The following is a 19,342-nucleotide window of genomic DNA, read 5'->3' on the forward strand; positions in this document are numbered from 1 at the left end:
AAAAGATGCAATGAAAGCATATTGTGGGTATACTGTGAACAGCATCAAAACCTAGCTCGGGTGCAATGACATGCTGTATTTTCACAAAGTTTAATAGCATAAGTAAAATGAAAATGTATATACAGTATATATGTATGTATGTATGTATGTATGTATATATATTTATATTTACATTTCGCAAGGAATTAATTTACAGTGCAAATTATGGTTATTTCAGGGATGCTTGTGTATCAGCATTAGATGTTGAAAATGTCCCGCCCCTTACTGAAATGGAAATTATGATTGGTTAGCAAATATCCAATCATGTCTGAATTGAACGTTCTGATTGGTGGATCAGCTTAGTCAACTGTCTTGCCCGTGCCATCAGTTGCGCTCCCGCAGCTCTGAATCTTTGTACACTTATAAAAAAACACAATTCGCTCAACAGTGCTGGAGCATCAGGTTTCAAAAGCCTACTCGTTGTTCAGGTGGCCATACGTCTCATCACTTATTTTAGGTGGGCATACACAAAATCCTAAGAAATATAGGTGGGCATATGGTGTATGCCTGTGTATGCCCTAGACGACACTACTGAATGAACGTGAATGGTGACTAAGGCTAACATAGGGCCTATCCTCTGCTTTAGTATTCCATTAAAAAAGGCATATCATTTTGTAACAACATGAGGGTGAGTAAATGATATAAATTTAAATTTTGGGGTGAACTATCCCTTGACAGCACAGGGTGGAAAAACAGGACATTCAAGAGCACAACATCCGATATTAGGCACCAATATCAAATATACCTGGAGATCAAAGAGGCACCCTGCTCTTTTTCCACACTGAGCTGTGTTTCTGAAAACGCTCCCCTCCAGAATGGGTGAGACAATAAAGTTTTCCAGCTTGACCTATAAAGGACAGTAATTTAGGAGATTTTCAGATTCAGTGACTGACAGATTCAGTGGTGTGGAAAGAATGAATGCTTTTTTTGCACATCATTTAAATGGTACTCTGAGCATCATAGACCACTTTTAAAATGGGTTAATATTTTTTAACATTTTAAACAGTTTGTTTACAATCCATTTATGCCAATAGTCAAAAGTCTGACTATGTGAGGAAATTAACTGTATAACTTAAAAGAACAAAAAGAACAATTTGGTGTCTATCCTTGCCCATCTAGTATTCATAAGAAATGAGTAATGTGATTACTACCTTGGCAGAGTAATTAGTCAATTAATCACATAACGATCTAGAAAAAGTTATTAGGATTTAGCAACTGATTACCCTTTTGGACTAACTTCTCCAACACTCATTTTAAGTTTGTAATAGATGTAAGACTGAGAAAATTGTACCTTTTCACAGGGTCTTTTTGAAGTAAACTCATGACCAGGCTCTCAAACTCTGGACTGGGTTGTGAGAAGCCAGACTCTTAAAAAGTAAAACACATAATTAGATGTATAAACACTTAAAGAAATGTGATAATATCCTAAAGGGAAGTGTCCCAAACCTTTTTGTCTTAGGGGTGGAGGATCTTCATTTAAAATGAGATCAATTATGCGAGTCATACTCTCAGAGACAAAGGGTGGTTTTCCTGAGAGACAAAGAGAAAATGAGACAATATGATAATATGACTTTAACTAGAGTGTATTTTGTTGAGATGAAAGCTGTGGATTAAGGTCAAATGTGTAACCTGTGAACATCTCATAGAGGATGCAGCCTAATGCCCACAAGTCACTGCAGACACTGGATTCTGCCCCTCTCAGCACCTCAGGAGCACAGTACACAGGAGAACCTGCCAGAGCAACTCAATCTGTTAATAAATCACCTTATAACAGGATGACAGTGAAAATACTACACCACATTTAAAAACTTCTTGAAAAAACTGTAATTCATTTAAATATATGGATGATTCTGTAACAATGGGCACCAAATTCAAATTCCACCAATCTTGGAAACTTTCACTAGTTCTCATGTTATTCATGTGCACAATTTAATTTATGATTCCATGGTGACCAGACATAAAACCTGAGTCCAAGTATATTTTTAGTGAAGTGTGTATATTTTTACACACACACAAAATGGCATATTAATCAATACATAATTGATTTGTAATGTAAAACTCCAATGTGGGGATATGGCAAAAACATTTAATTTCACCCAAACAATTCCCATGTGACTTACTAAATAAATATTTCCCCAAGAGTGTTTATTCATCGTTTAGAATTCATAAAAAGAAAAACACAAGTAGTCTTTTTTTTTCCTGCTATAACTGCAAAATGCCTGTAGTTACAAAAACACCCATATCTTTGGAAGAGTTTTAAATGACTATTTTTTTCTCAAATAAATTATTTTAGAAAGAAACTGATTCAGAATGTCAGTTCATCAGTTTTTGGCATTGACAAAAGACTTAGCTATTAAAACCAATTGTCCCATTACCACTTATTGAGCATATCTGTAGTTTACATATGTTTAGAGCAGTAAAAGTGATGACTACTGACTTTTAATTCTGTTCTTGATGTTTTTTTGTAGAGAGGTCATGTTCTCTCTGCTATCACCAGCTCCTGTCTCTTCTGCCATCACCAGACAGAAGAACTCTTCAAGACTCTCTCCTTGAGCTTTGGCCAAGCAGAAATTTGAGTACTTCAGAGTCCCTGGACCATCCAACAATATCTGCACAAATAAAAGGTGACATATTAGTGAAGTTTAAAATTGCAGTCTATTTACTGTAAAGTGCATTTCATATGAATTTGTACAGTGAGACACTTTCCATATTTTTGGCTCTGGACACCACCACAATGGATTTGAAATGAAGCAATCAATATGTGATTGAAGTGCAGACTGTCAGCTTTAATTTAATTCATTTTTATTTGTATAGCACCTTTCACAACACACATAATTTCAAAGCAACTTTACAGAAAATTATGCTTTAAAAAAACAAAAAAACAAATCTGTCTTCAACCATAGTGTGGTTTAATAAAAACATGATTGTAAATTGCACCTTAAAATAAACAATAAAAAATATGTAAATTATATTTATATTTAGACCCCTAGTGAGCAAGCTGAAGGCGAGTGTTGCAAGGAACACAAAACTCCATAAGATGTTGGTTAATGGAAAAAAATAACCTTGGGAGAAACCAGACTCACTGTGGGGGCCAGTTCCCCTCTAGCTAACATCATGAATATAATGCCAATATTACTTATCTATGTGCAGTGCAGGTCATGGATCAAATTAGTAAACTAAGTAAGTGTCATTAACTGTACAATTAATGACTTAAGTTTTAGAAGTCCATCCTGAATTAACTGCGGAAGTACACACAGATGCATTTAAATGGATTTAAATTGGGTAAACAGTTTAGGAATTACAGCATTTTTTATGCCATTGGGCATAAATGGCAACCGAATCGTGGTTGCCATTTATGCCCAACATGTTACTTTATCCAGTAATTGGACAAACTAACATAATCATAAATAAAATGATCATTCTTAATACTTGGCTGAAAATCCTTTGCAGCGAATGACTGTCTGAAGTCTGGAAACCATTGACATCACCACATTCTGGGTTTCCTCCTTAGTGATGCTTCAGCAGGCCTTTACTGCAGCTGTCTTAAGTTGCTGCTTGTTTGTGGGTCTTTCTGCTTTCAGTTGTCTTCAGCAAGTGAAATGCATGTTCAATTGGGTTGAAGTCAGGTGACTGACTCAGCCATTGAAGAATATTCCACTTCTTTGCCTTGTAAAGCTCTTTGGTTGCTTTCACAGTATGTTTTGGGTAACCATCTATCAGTACTGTGAAGTGTCGTCCTCTAAGTTTTGTAGCATTTGGCTGAATCTGAGCAGATAGTACAGCACTAAACACTTAAGAGTTCATTCTGCTGCTCCTGTCAGCAGTCATATCATCATCAACAAACACTAGTGACCCAGTTCCTTTGCCAGCCATACATGCCTTAACACTGCCTCCACCATGAGCCATTCCTTCCCTTCTCCATCCTCTTCTCTTCCCATGATTCTGGTACAGGTTCCTCTTAGTTTCATCTGTTCAAAGAAAAGTGTTCAAGAACTTGGCAGGTTTTTTATATGCTTTCTGGCAGTCTAATCTGTGGTAAACCCTCTGTATTTACTTTCATTACTTTGATTGTAGACTTTGACAATGATGTGTCAACTCCTGCAAAGTGTTCTTGATTGGCTTGATGTTGTAAAGTGTTTTTTTCTTCAACAGGGAAAGAATTTTGTGACCCTCACCACAGTTGTCTTCCGTGGTCATCCAGGCCTTTAGGTGTTGCTGAGTTCACCAGTGTGTTCCTTCTTTTTAAGAATGTAACAAATTGTTGATTTGGCCACTCCTAAGGTTTCTGCTATCTCTCTGATGGATTTGTTTTGTTTTTTCAACCTAAAGATGGCCAGCATTACTTGCATTGACAGCTTTTAGGAGAGTTTACAGCAACAGCTTCTAAACGGAAATTCCACATTTGGAACCATTTGGAATCAGATCCAGATCCAGTATTATATATAAACTGTAATCTATATACAAACTGTAGTCTACATTAAACACATTAAACATTAAAACCACCTGCCTAACATTGTATAGGTCCCCCTCGTGCTGCCAAAACAGCGCCAACCGGCATCTCAGAATACCATTCTAAGATGCTATTCTTCTCACCACAATTGTACAGAGTGGTTATCTGAGTTACCGTAGACTTCGTCAGTTCGAAACAGTCTGGCCATTCTCTGTTGACCTCTCTCATCAACAAGGCATTTCCATCCGCAGAACTGCCGCTCACTGGATGCTTTTTGTTTTTGGCACTATTCGGAGTAAATTCTTGAGACTGTTGTCTCTAGAATTTATATATACACAGCTCTATAAAAACCTGTTTAGGCTGTAACGTGATCCTGTGGATCAGTTATCTCAGGATGGACATTGCATTAGAGCAGCTAAACAGGTTTGATGCTTATACCTTTGCAGGTGTGAAATCCGAAAAAACAATGCCAGAGTCGTGGATGTATTTAAGACCTTTTATCAGGTCCAAGGAAAACTCTTGCACAACATCCTCAGACAAGCATTCGTCCTGAGCAATTAGTGCTGCCAGGGATCCACCTACAAGAAAAATGTAAGTAACATAAAACAAAACGATCAAAAGATAAGAAATAGATTCCAATATTGCTGACCAAAAAAAAAAAAAAAGTTAGAGCCCACTTAGCATGTAATCAAACATCCATTTGAGGGATCTCACCTGTGCACATCTCCACCACCAGCCATAGATGGTTGCTGGTCTCATACCATTCATAGAAAGAGACCACATTATCATGCTTGATGTCATGAGCAAGTCTCACCTGTGGAGATAATGTGATGTGAATTTATCAAACAAAGGGGTCCAGTATGAACCAAAGTAAGTTCGGGCTATAGTAAAACTTTGATTGCATGCAAAACACTACGTGAAACAAATAGCTCTTCAACTGAAACATGGCATACATGGTTTGTTAATTCAGGTCTCTTGGATTTGTCACTGCAGATGATGGCCACAAAATGTATGCTGCCTTTCCTTCTGCCCTTATAAACAACCGATCTACTGCCTCTTCCAATCTCTTCATACAGAATGAAGTTCTCCATCTGTGCAATGATCGAAAGCATAATAATTCAAACTAAAACCCGCATGACAAACATCCAAAACAAGTCATTTTTTTAAAAGTCATGTTTTAGATACATAAGAACAACACAAACACACCTGACAGACTCAACTGAGTTTGAGAGCACGCGAGTTCAATGGCAGTTTACAACGCTAACTACAAACAAACACAACTTCCTGCTCATACTGACGCAACAGCAAAAAAATCTATATTATGGGCATGGACCAATTGACGCCATAATCTAAAAGTTTTCCGATTATTTATTGTAACGTTTTTCCACAATATTTCGGTTTAAAGACGGTAGAAGCTAGTTCCTGTGAGAGTTTCTTTCCATCCCGCGCGGCAGGTCACAAACAAACGGACGCAACATTGGAAGCGAAACTAACTCTCCAGAGGGGGACTGACCTCAATCTTGACATTAAAGCATTTAAAAGTAGCTATTTTAATAAACATTTACATTCCTTATTGTCTTTCTGAAGATATATAATTGGATAAAATGTTGTAAAAAAGATATAAAAAGAAAACAAATATTTGTTCTCATCTGTTTTTAACTTCACATTATTCGTGTACCCCTACTATTGGACGATCCCTGTTGCTAGGACACGGAGGAGGACGCATAGTCGAGTTTAGGAAACCGTTTCCACTGAGCATGCGCACCTGTAACACAAGCGATTAGCCACCTGCTTCTCCTATTTTTTGTGTTCTATTATATTTTAAAATTTGTACCATTTTATTTGTGGATTATGTAACGATATACTGAGGAAGGAACGATGTACAGTTTACGATATTTAAGAAGAAACAAAATATAAAGCATAATAGCGATGATAATAATGTGTGGTATTTGATGGTTAAGAGAGGAGGGATGAAAACGGAGTGGAAAAGTTTTAAATGTGCTGTATTTAACGTGTACAGAGATGCAAAAGACCAGCTGTGTGAATGGGGAGGGGCGTCACGCTCGGAGAGAGACAGTGAGTGAGTGAGTGAGTGAGTGAGTGAATTAGGGAGTGAGGGAGTGAGTGTGAGAGAGCCGTGTGTAGTGTCTGGGGCGGTGAGCGTGTTAGTGTGTGTGAGAGAGAGAGATACCGGCTTTTCTAGTGAGATTCTGGGTGTTACAAAGTCTTATCATTTGTCCGAGAAGATATTATCCGCTCTTCTCTGTCCCAGAGCTCCGGTTTAATCTTACATATGATCGGCTCTCCAAAAAAGCAGAAATACCAAACTAAACTGGACAGGTTCGCTGTGCTACTTTACATACACACGCACACCAGGTCCTATTATTCAAAGGAGAGCCCGAGGATCACTAATATTATGTTAACTACGCCGTAAAAAGTTTATCGGTTGAAATAGCCTACTTTATAATTTGTGTTTACAGCTAGTTGAATCGAAAAGCAGGGTTGCACGCGACTTCAACGACTTATTTCAAGTCAAACCGGACTATAAAGCATCGGTGGACTATTTTGGGTGAAAGGACGTCCTTCATATGGTAAGAAATAATACCTTCTCCTCCTCCATCTTTTGATTGTTTAAAGATGTTTAGCCATTACAAATGAAACAATCTAACTGTATAATGGCTGTGTTTCAAAACCTAGTGAGCTGCCTATCTAGAGAGCATTTTTTGGGCATCATACGCTTTCTTCGTAATAGTGTCATAGACAGGGCTGGAACTTGAATGCACTTGATCTTTATGGTGGGAAAGTGCTTGTCTCTTCATTGGACCGGTGTGGATGATCGTATGATGGATGATCGTTTCGTCATCCATCTAGAACTGGTGGGCACAAGGAAAATCTAGAGGGGCAGTGCCCCCCCGTAGCCCCCTCTTAGGCCTGGCCGTGGTCATAGGTCACCAATATGTGATGCAAACATCCATCCAATGGCTTGACTTGTTGACCAACTTCAAATTCAGCAACTTTTAATAAGCTCTCACTACAACTCAAGCAGATTAAAGGTATCCGATTACATCAATTCTTATCTCTAATGCTATTAAGATTTGATTTCAGTCATGCTAGAGGAGCTAATGGTAAAACTGTGACCATGCTTGATCTGTAAAGTGCAAGATTGACAACCAGTAAATGCATTGCGTTACTTGTCCTGCATTTGTGCCAGCAAAATCACTACTTTTGTGAGTTCTTCTAGTCCAGATTTGTTGGTTCTTGAAACATTGGGCGTGTATGGCAGAGAGAGCTTTCGATATTCTACAAGCAGCTGGTATTAAGTGCACCTGACTCACTGGTCCTGCTATTTTGGTGAAGATATCACACAAGTCATGTGCCCTTTAAGAGGACAGGGTTACTGACCATTCAAAAATAAACATGATGAAACTAAAGGGTGAAACCCTACATTACATATCACAAGGTTTCCTTGGTCACGGAAGACCTGGAAAAAGTGATTACCAGGTTTGGAAAAGTCATGGGAATTACTAAAATAAAAAACATCGAAATTTCTATAGGGCATATACGTTTTTTCTAGTTGTGCTACTTAGCTCATATTTAATCAGTTTGCACTATCATTTCTAAGAAACAATGTCCATTAATCACGAACAACTGGAAAATGTCATGGAAAAGTAATGGAAATTCATTGATTAAAAAGTGAAAAGGTGGGAACCCTCATTTCCCCAAGACTCTTGGATACTGTAATATTATGGTGCAGCCTTGAAATTGATATTCCCTAGTCATACAAACATATTTGATTGACTGTCTAAGCAAGATCTGAGCTTTGCTGAACTTTATCCAAAAACATCTGATATCATGTTGTAGTTGAAGAAATATTCCAGGTTCAATACAAGTTAAGCTCAGTCGATAGCATTTGTGGCATAATGTTAATTACCTTCAAACAATAATTTCAACTCGTCCATCCCTTTCATTAAAAAAGAAGAAGAAGAAGCAAAAATGGCGGTTACAGTGAGGCACTTATAATGGAAGTCAATGGGGCCAATATTTGGAGGGTTTAAAGGCAGAAATGTGAAGCTTATAATTTTCTAAAAGCACTTACATGAATTCTTCTGTTAAAACTTGTGTATTATTTGAGCTGTTAAGTTACTAAAATGGTCGTTTTTGTGGCGAACTGCTAAATTACCGTGATTACAAGGTTTATGGTGTTACGTCATCATGGCAGCAAAGTTGTAAAACCGGATATAACTGTACACAGAAAAGGTCAGTAAGTGATTTTATCACACTAAAATCATGTTAACAGGCATATTGTTTACATCTTGTGGTTATGCTTCTGAAATAGTGAGTATTTTAATGTTTACGGATTGGCCCCATTCACTTCCATTGTAAGTGTCTCACTGCAGCCCAGATTTTTGCTTTATTTAACCCTTTAAGCTCTGAAGGTGTTTTTAAAGATTTCTTGTTTCAGTGGCATACGCAAAATTAAAGGCCTATAACTCAAAAAAAAAATAAAATAAAATAAAATAAAATATTCAGTGTAAAGAAAACTTTTCAAATTTTTGAATGATATGGATTATGATACATTCTGAGACTCTCAGCCTAAGAAACGGATGAAAATGAAAAACATATTTGCCAAAAATTGACTTTTTTCATATTTTACATTATATATCTCTGGGTGTAAATCCCAATCATGTCAACTGTGTCTGAGAAAAAATATGTGTTGATACGACAAAGCAATCAAAAGTTATAGCATTACAAAAATAATTGATCAAAGTGTCCAAAAGCCTCTCCAAACAAATAAAACATAGTAATTGTACATAAGAACTAATTACACATGCAAACACAACAATGACTAAAGGTATGCATAGCATGGAGACATTATTTTAGTAATGAGATTTCACAGAATGAGTACCTTTTGACTCAGCGAGTTTGTGTCATTAACATGGCGTTTTCTCCTGGTAGCCACATGTAACACTGTGCTTTGTGTGGATTATCTAATGATCTATGCATCCGATTTGGCTTGTTTGAAAGATTAAAAAAAAATTTGTGAGATATTTTATGTTTTCCGTTTATTTATCGTGAAGTTATAAGCAAAAACGCGGCATACAATCAACACCAACATAACTGTAAAATAAATATACTTAGCTATTATATTTTTGTCTATGAGTAAAACAAATAGGCTGGTTGTATTCTACTCTTTGAGAGCTTTCCAACAACATATGACACATAGCTGTTTGAATAGCTTGATGTTTTTACTGATTACAATAATAAGTACAGTGCAAAATTATTAATAAATTATCAAAACGGAGGGGGCCTGGGTAGCTCAGTGGTAAAAGACGCTGGCTACCACCCCTGGAGTTCGCGAGTTCGAATCCCAGGGTGTGCTGAGTGACTCCAGCCAGGTCTCCTAAGCAACCAAATTGGCCCGGTTGCTAGGGATGGTAGAGTCACATGGGGTAACCTCCGCATGGTCGCTATAATGTGGTTCGTTCTCGATGGGGCGCGTGGTGAGTTGAGCGTGGATGGCGTGAAGCCTCCACACGCGCTATGTCTCTGTGGCAGTGCCACGTGATAAGATGCGTGGATTGACGGTCTCAGATGCGGAGGCAACTGGGATTCATCCTCCGACACCCGGATTGAGGCGCATCACTACGCGACCACGAGGACTTAAAAAAAGCGCACTGGGAATTGGGCATTCCAAATTGGGTGAAAAAAGGGGAAAATAAATAAATAATCAAAACAGAACACTTCTGATTTGTCTGCAAATTTCAAAGCACTTGTTCAGTTTTGATCATAATACTTCTAAACTTTAAAACGATACCTAATTTGTGTTGGTCAAGATTGTAGTTGTTAATATTTTGACGATAATGTTTTGTTCTTGCGGGCCCGTGTTAAAGAAAGCTTAAAGGGATAAAAAAAGAGGGACGGGTCTAAATTAATTTGTGGTAATCTATATTATGCCACACATGCTGTTGATTGAGATGAACTTGTATTGAACCTGAATTATTCCTTTATGTTTAAATTGATTAATGATCTTAACAACTGAATAGATGGTGAACACTTGACAAAAACAAAGTAGTTGCCATATCTTATGGAACAAATCTTATGGAAATGTACTTTCACAGCTGGTTCCCTTTTATCCTGCATCTCAAAGCTCTGATCTCAGATCAGGTTGTATCTAGTCTTTCCAGACATGTACTGAAATGAATTACAGCAGTACTGCCCTGCTCCTGTACATTGTGTTGTACAGCTCAAGGGAGGAACACACAGAAACAAAAGTGTATGATTTGTAATCCTGTTTAAACAGATTGTATCCTCACTTCGTCATATGTCCAAGTTTCAGGAGACATCTGACCCGGACTCAGATTTCTCACTTTTGTTTCATGAAGGTATAAATCAGACAGCTGGGTCCTCCCCAGAGACCAAGACAGTGTAGTAGAGAGAGACATGAGTGCACTCGTTCCTTCAGGGTTATTTGTTTCTGCATGTGTGGTTTGCTTTCATGGGCACGTGTGTTTCACTTTGTTATATAGGGTTGCTCCGATACCAAAATTTTGGTTTGAGATCAGCAGCAGTTACAGAAATACTCGAACCAGCCCATCTGGCACCAACAATCATGCCACAGTCCAAATCACTGAGATCACATTTTTTCCCCATTCTGATGGTTGATGTGCATATTAACTGAAGCTCCTGACCCTTATCTGCATTATTTTATGCACTGCATTGCTGCCACATGATTGGCTGATTAGATAATCACATGGAAGATTGGTGCCAGAAGGCTGGTTTGAGTATTTCTGTAACTGCTGATCTCCTGGGATTTTCACACACAACAGTCTCTTGAATTTTCTCGAAATAGTGCCAAAAACAAAAAACATCCAGTGAGTGGCAGTTCTGCGGATGGAAACACATTGTTGATGAGAGAGGTCAACAGAGAATGGCCAGACTGGTTCGACCTGACTACGGTAACTCAGATAACCACTCTTTACAATTGTGGTGAGCAGTACTCTAATGATGGCGCACGAGAAAAACACTGCAGCTCGCGCCTGACTAAGGAGAGAGAGAATTACACAGCTCACAGTCCAGATGCACTCCAAACTTTCCAAACAGCTTCAGGTGATTTCGATTGCAAATTATGAGGGAATTATAATGCAAAAATACAAACTAAGTAAATACAGAAGCACTCTCGTTGTGGAATAAGTGGAGCTGGAGCTCTTTAAAGGAAACATCTTTAATGCAGTTATATTTAATGCATTATAGCTTTATTAAAGTTCAGATAATACAGAAGCAGATCATGTAAATAACTACAAACTCTGAAACTGCCATTTCTCTATGCGGTCAGCACCTCTTCTATGAGTTGTGTGAATGTCCCGATCTAAGGGGGAGAGATTGAAACTGCACCCGGCTGAGGCACACACTGTTGCAGGGATGCTCATCCCTCGAGCGCGCACGCTTAATGCAGCTAGATTATAATGTGATGGCTCGCGACTTATTGAATCATAATATATGTTACTGTGCATTTCTTATCGTGAAGAAAATTGGCAATGTGCAGCTTTGATAATAAGAGAGAGTTTGTTTTTGTGAGTTAAAGATGGATTGAAGTGAACAGAAAGGTGAGAGAGGATAGTCTTCGCCCCATTATACACAGCAACAAAATACATTTTTGATTTGTTTTTGTTTTGGCTTGTTTTCCAATATACATTTCTAAAACTCCTTTAAAATTTCTTTAGCAGCTATACTGCAGAAGAAAAAATTGTTATCTGAGAATGTTGAATATAATATTAAAAATACAAATATTTTAAAATATCTAAAAATCCTTTAAAAAAAAAAAAAGATGCATTCACTTGAGAAGCAGCATATAAGATATGTAGACTTGTTTTTAGAGAATATATCTTGAATATAAGTATATTGTGTCTTTACTGCACTCGCAGAATTATAACCAAGTGAAAAAAATCCACTTATATTTAAGATATATTCTCTTAAAGCAAGTCTAAATATCTTATATGTTGCTGCTCAAGTAAATATATCTTGTTTGAAGGATTTTTAGACAATTTTAAATGGAAAACAAGACAGAAACACTTGATAACAATAGGATTTTTTGCAGTGAATTTCTTCACTGAATTATACGTAATACATTTTTTTTTTTGAGCATCCAATATTCCAGTCTATTTCATATTTCAGCATCATAACTTGTCCACTGGTAGTTGTAGTGCAAAAATGTACAATTTATTTACATCCGCACATTCATATACCAAGAGCTCAGTTTGGTTGTTGTTTTATTGAGCCATGTAGTCTAAGGAATCTGTGTTTTATCAAAACAGTTTATTCTGTATACTAAGCTGACAGTGTAAGTGTCATATATGGGTGGCAAAAATTCAGTCATGTGCTATTAATAGAGCTTACTTCCTGTTCCTATTTTTAAGAACCCCTCTTAAGATTTGAAGAGTTTTTGCTGAAGAACAACGGAAAATCCACAAATGCACGAGGTTGTTCATCATGCATTTCCAAAACATTTTTTTTTTTTTTTTACTGTACATTGGTGGTCAATGTTTGGTGAGAAGACATGGATGAAGGATGTTGCTGTGTTCTGTCAGAGGTGGAGTAGGCACTTATGGTAAATCTATTTAATAAAAATCCATTGTTTTAAAAGTAGAATTAAGATTCTTGTATAGGACCTTTGGATTTCTAAGGCGGGTATCTATAATTATTTATTATTTTCTTATTTAATAGGGTTTTACATAAATTATATTATCAGCATAGCAATATGAGAAAATTTGAATTAACATAAAATATATATAGAGTTGAAGTCAGAAGTTTACATACACTTAGGTTAAAGTCAATAAAACACATTTTTTAACCACACCGCTGATTTAATATTAGCAAACTATAGTTTTGAAAAGTTGTTTAGGACATCTTCTTTGTGCATGACACGAGTAATTTTTCCAACAATTGTTTACAGGCAGATTGTTTCACTTTTAATTGACTATATCACAATTCCAGTGGGTCAGAAGTTTACATACACTAAGTTAACTGTGCCTTTAAGAAGCTTGAAAAATTCCAGAAAATGATGTCAAGCCTTAAGACAATTAGCCAATTAGCTTCTGATTGGAGGTGTACTGAATTGGAGGTGTACCTGTTTATGTATTTTAAAGCCTATCTTCAAACTCTGTGCCTCTTTGCTTGATATTGTGGGAAAAGGACATCAAAAGAAATCAGCCAAGACCTCAGAAAAAAAATTGTGGACCTCCATAAGTCTGGTTCATCCTTGGGAGCAATTTCCAAATGCCTGAAGGTACTACGTTCATCTGTACAAACAATTGTACGCAAGTATAAACCCCATGGGACCACGTAGCAATCATACCACTCAGGAAGGAGATGCATTCTATCTCCTAAAGATGAATGTAGTTTGGTGCGAAAAGTGCAAATCAATCCCAGAACAACAGCAAAGGACCGTGTGAAGATGCTGGAGGAAATCGGTAGACAAGTATCTATATCCACAGTAAAACGAGTTCTATATCGACATAACCTGAAAGGCTGCTCAGCAAGAAAGAAGCCACTGCTCCAAAACTGCCATAAAAAAGCCAGACTACAGTTTGCAAGTGCACATGGGGACAAAGATCTGAATTTTTGGAGAAATGTCCTCTGGTGTGATGAAAAACAATTGAACTGTTTGGCCATAATGACCATCGTTATGTTTGGAGGAAAAAGGGTGAGGCTTGCAAGCCGAAGAACACCATCTCAACCGTGAAGCATGGGGATGGCAGCATCATGTTGTGGGGGTGCTTTGCTGCAGGAGGGACTGGTGCACTTCACAAAATAGATGGAAGCAAAATTATGTGGATATACTGAAGCAAAATCTCAAGAAATCAGCCAGGAAGTTAAAGCTCAGTTGCAAATGGGACTTCCAAATGGACAATGACCCCAAGCATACCTCCAAAGTTGTGGCAAAATGGCTTAAGGACAACAAAGTCAAGGTATTTTTTATTTTATTTTTTATTTTCTCCCCTTTTTCTCCCCAATTTGGAATGCCCAATTCCCAGTGCGCTCTAAGTCCTCGTGGTGGCGTAGTGACACCTCAATCCGGGTGGCGGAGGACGAATCTCAGTTGCCTCCGCGTCTGAGACCATCAGTCTGCGCATCTTATCACGTGGCTTGTTGAGCGTGTTACCGCGGAGACATAGTGCATGTGGAAGCTTCACACCATTCTCCACGGCATCCACGCACAACTCACCATGCGCCCCACCGAGAGCGAACCACATTATAGCGACCACAAGGAGGTTACCCCATGTGACTCTACCCTCCCTAGCAACCGGGCCAATTTGGCTGGAGTCACTCAGGTGTGGTACTCAGCGTCTTTACTCGCTGAGCCACCCAGGCCCCCCCTAACAAAGTCAAGGTATTGAAGTGGCCATCTCAAAGCCCTGACCTCAATCCGATAGAAAATTTGTGGGCAGAACTGGAAAAGCTTGTGCGAGCAAGGAGGCCTACAAACCTGACTCAGTTACACCAGTTCTGTCTGGAGGAATGGGCCAAAATTCCAGCAACTTATTGTGAGAAGCTTGTGGAAGGCTACCCAAAATGTTTGACCCAAGTTAAACAATTTAATGGCAATGCTACCAAATACCAACAAAGTGTATGTAAACTTCTGACCCTCTGGGAATGTGATGAAAGTAATAAAAGCTGAAATAAATCATTCTCTCTACCATTATTCTGACATTTCACATTCTTAAAATAGTGTTCCTAACTGATGTTTCCTATGATTAAATGTCAGGAATTGTGAAAAACTGAGTTTAAATGTATTTGGCTATGTATGTAAGCCTCTGACTTCAACTGATATATATATATATATATATATATATATACACATACATACATACATACATACATACATGTACAGTTGCAATCAAAATTATTCAACCCCCCTGACCAGCAATACATTCTGGTGATGTGAATTAAAACACATCAACTAAAACCTCAGTAAACAAAGTAAGTTTTTAATACACATTTGAGTGATTTTGAGAACAAATAGTTCAGTTTACCCAAATTCTAAAATAAAAAAATAACTAATTCTCTCCACAAATGTCATGTCAAAAATATTCAACCCCCAAAGTCAATCATTTGTGGAGCATCCTTTATCCTTAATATCAGCAAATATATGTTTCAGATAAGTGTTCCCAGGCTTCGGACACCTCTCTATTAGAATTTTTACACATTTCTCATGAGCAAAAGATTCCAGCTCATTGACATCCTGTGGTTTCTGTGCTGCCACTGCTTCCTTGAAATCCCAACAAAGGTTTGCAGTGGCATTTTAATGATGGACTGAAAGGGCCATTTAAGGTCATTCCACGACCTATCCCTGAACCAAATTTTGGACAACTTTGATGTATCCTTGGTATTATTGTCTTGCTGGAAATTCCAGTGATCACCGAGCTTCAAATTACATACTGAAGGCATCAAATTTTTCGTGACAAAATGGCCTGATACCTGAAAGAATCCATGGTGTCAGTCACAAAGTCAAGATAGCTGTTTCCTGCAGCCACAAAACACCCCCATAACAGGACTGACCCACCTCCATGCTTGACTGTGGGGATGGTGTCGTTCTTGACAACACCTTGTCATCTTACTCCAGACGTACTGCTGACCCATGGGTCTAAAACTCATTTTCAGTTTAGTGTCATACGTCTATAAAACCTTCTTCCAGGACTCCACAGGTCTTTCCTAATTATTTCTTGAATATTCAAGTCAACATTTCCTTTGGTGAAGTTTTGCTTTCTTCCACACCCCAAAAAGGTTGCTGTTGTACCATATTTAAAAATGTATGAATGGTGCTGCCAACTTTGTCTATTGGAAATTGAAGTGCCTTGGAAATGTACTTTTAGCCATGACCTTTCTTGTGTAATGAAATAATCTCCTCTATTAGCTTTTGAGACAGCTTATTTTTAATTGCATTTTTTGCATAGAAATACATTTTTGCTTACAACACTAAACTTAATAAATAAGTGCCATTGCAGATTGATGACTTAATTTTGTTTTAAAACAATTACTTGTGTAGCCTTACATATTTAAGAAACAGCCACTTGCAATAGGGGTTGAATAATTATGGCATGGCTGTATTTTTAAAAAATCCTGCTATTTAGAAATATTAGGTTATATATTCACACTATGACTTTGAATGTGTCACTCAACTGATATAGATGTAAAGTTTAAAAATTCTGGGCCATCAGAAAAGCTTACCTTTGTAAATCCTTACTTTCTTGGGGGGGTTGAATAATTTCGATTGCAACTGTATATGGATGGATGGATGGATAGATGGATAGATCGATCGATCCATATCATCCAGCATGATTTGAGAATGTTCCTAAGAGCATCTTGTGTGCTTCGACTGTACAGTGTCTAAGTATTATTGTGTCATGTCATTAATGTGAAGTGTCCTTGAAAGGCTCTATACAAATTAAATGTATTATTATTATTATTATTATTATTATTAATGGAAGCAAAACAATCTTATCTTTTTTTACAAAGCTTGACTTATCATGGTCAATGTCACAAATGTTATTAGTGACCTAGAAATAGTGCCGAATCACTAAAATTAAATGTTTTATTCAATGTACATCATAACATTGCTGCTTTAAGTTTTTCAAATATGAAAAATCTCCAGGTTTAAATTAGATTTTGAATCCCAGATTTTCAATGTAGACTTTTGAACCCCATTGTATTATTTTCTCTCTCGCTCATCTCTTTCTTTATGTCCAGTAATTGCCAAGATAAAACTATAAAGAGACTTCAAACAGAGATACATTCACAGATGATAGATCACTGGAGATATGTGAACTATATGCTGAATTTATCAGGCATTTGTTTTGTCAAGTGTCTGACTGAGGTCCCTCACAGTGGTGTCCTAGCAATCGTAATCCAATCTGAATATTTATTTTCTTTGTCATAAGGGAGGGCCATGTTTAGATTTATCCCTGCCCTATTCCCTGAATTCCATACATATTATTTAAACAGAATAAGTCCAGATCTGTCTTAGATGGACTGGATGAACTGTCTCTTTCTATTAATGAGCTCTATCCAGTTGCATTTCCTTATGTAAAGACCCGTTTTACATTTGTTTTATTTTTGTATTTTTGTATGGAACCTTTCCCAATTACAGAATGCAAGCAAAGATTACATAACACAGGCAAGTTCATGCCATCATCCCTCTCGCTCTGAGAGGTTGGGAAATACAAGGCCTGAGTGGTAGCCAACAAAGTCATGAGGAGGAGAACTGCAATATTTGCAATTATTTTTCAGTGTGCTTGAGAAATTGAGTGGCAAAATGACAAATTAAGGCAGCACAGGGAAAATAATGAATGTGACAGATAAGTCTCTGTACTCCTTATCTTAAAAGAGTGGTCCTTTGTGTCAAATGTGAAGACGTGCTGGGGGTAGGGCTTTAGCCTCTAGTCCTGTGGCCTCCTGCTTGGCCCCTATTTAAAGTATGGGACCTCTGCATTGAAAGACGTGCTCTGCAAGATAATGGGAGAGAGAGTTTGAATACTAAAGTATAGCTCTCTCTTACTTGATAAACTTCTGCAGAGAATTATAGCTTTTATTGCATTAGGGGTAAAACAAAACAACAGTTGATACTGCTATGAACTGAGTGCTTCGATTTATTAATAGTTTATGGATATCTTTCAGCACAAGACTTGTGGATAATGTGTTGTAAGGTTGCACCGAATTCCCGTACAGCCTTTTAGTCTATCTATTCAGCAGATTATTGATTCCTACTTGAGTTTTGGTCAATTCAGTTTTTGTTTTTTTTTCCTCTCTTAATTGTATTAGATTTCCTCTCTTAATTGTAAAGAAATATTCCAGGTTCAATACAAGTTAAACTCAATCGACAGCATTTATGGCCAGTGCTGGATGGATTTCTTGTGAATTGTAATCAAGTACTGATTACAAATAACATGAAAAAAAAATGCAACAGTAATATAATCTCATAGATTACATTTTGGGGGTAATCTAATCCAATTACTTTTTGATTACTTTCAACCTAATTCTATTTTATTTTATGTCACATGCATTTGAGTAGGATAATCATTTTAACATGAAAGTACAAAAAGGAAGAAAATTTATTTCATTCTTTATTACTAACAAAAAGAGCCTCTCAAACAGAGCTCCTTTTGACATTTTTAAAAAGTGCATTAAACATTACGTGAATTAAATGAATATTCAATCTAACAGCAATGACAGTGCATGGCCAAAGTTTATAATTCGAAACACTGAGACACCAAGTAGCAGCATTACGAATATTAATGACCATAAAATCAACATAAAACGCTCATAAAATGAACGAAAATTAATGACCATAAAATCAACATAAAACGCTATAAAATGAACGAAAATTAATGACCATAAAATCAACATAAAACGATCATAAAATGAATGAAAATTAATGACCATGATGATTAATGAAATCAACAGCATTGACTGTGCCTAGTTCAAAGCTTTTATCTAAAAATACTGAAACATTTTTAACCCTTACTGCTTACTGATAGTCAAGCACCTATTCCAAAGCAGAGGTGCAAGATATTATCTTTTGAACGGCAAGAATATTTTAAAAGAGCAGATTTCCACCAAGTCACACAAGGAACAGTTGTGTCAAGTTTTGTCAAATTTCATGCAGTGCACTCCAATGCAGCAGCAACAGCAGTACAGTAATGGGCTTTTTTCCATATTGTTGCACATTTTGCAGTTGAAATATTGTGTACCCTGCGGGCAGGACCTTTAGAGATGGCATCCATAGATCCTTTGAATTAAGTTAAATGTGTGTGCTGCACACCATTGGTGAGATAGTAAGAAATAATACATTTAAAAAAA

The 19,342-nt window shown here is 37.2% G+C and overlaps 1 protein-coding gene across 1 annotated transcript in view; it reads right to left on the reverse strand.

The window, feature by feature from the left end:
• The window catches only part of ulk4 (unc-51 like kinase 4), a 234,206-nt gene extending 228,278 nt beyond the window's left edge, over positions 1–5,928 (reverse strand). The window contains exons 1-9 of the mRNA XM_051721331.1: positions 5,696–5,928; positions 5,443–5,580; positions 5,204–5,303; positions 4,928–5,067; positions 2,477–2,648; positions 1,669–1,770; positions 1,486–1,569; positions 1,331–1,406; positions 785–886 (exon numbers count right to left, since the gene is read on the reverse strand). Of these exons, the coding sequence (XP_051577291.1) occupies positions 785–886; positions 1,331–1,406; positions 1,486–1,569; positions 1,669–1,770; positions 2,477–2,648; positions 4,928–5,067; positions 5,204–5,303; positions 5,443–5,580 (914 nt within the window). The 5' untranslated portion in view covers positions 5,696–5,928. The remainder of the gene's footprint in view (positions 1–784; positions 887–1,330; positions 1,407–1,485; positions 1,570–1,668; positions 1,771–2,476; positions 2,649–4,927; positions 5,068–5,203; positions 5,304–5,442; positions 5,581–5,695) is intronic.
• Between the last annotated feature and the right edge of the window lie 13,414 nt (positions 5,929–19,342).

Source organism: Myxocyprinus asiaticus, chromosome 16 (genome assembly GCF_019703515.2).
Source record: "Myxocyprinus asiaticus isolate MX2 ecotype Aquarium Trade chromosome 16, UBuf_Myxa_2, whole genome shotgun sequence".
Lineage (NCBI taxonomy): Eukaryota > Metazoa > Chordata > Actinopteri > Cypriniformes > Catostomidae > Myxocyprinus > Myxocyprinus asiaticus.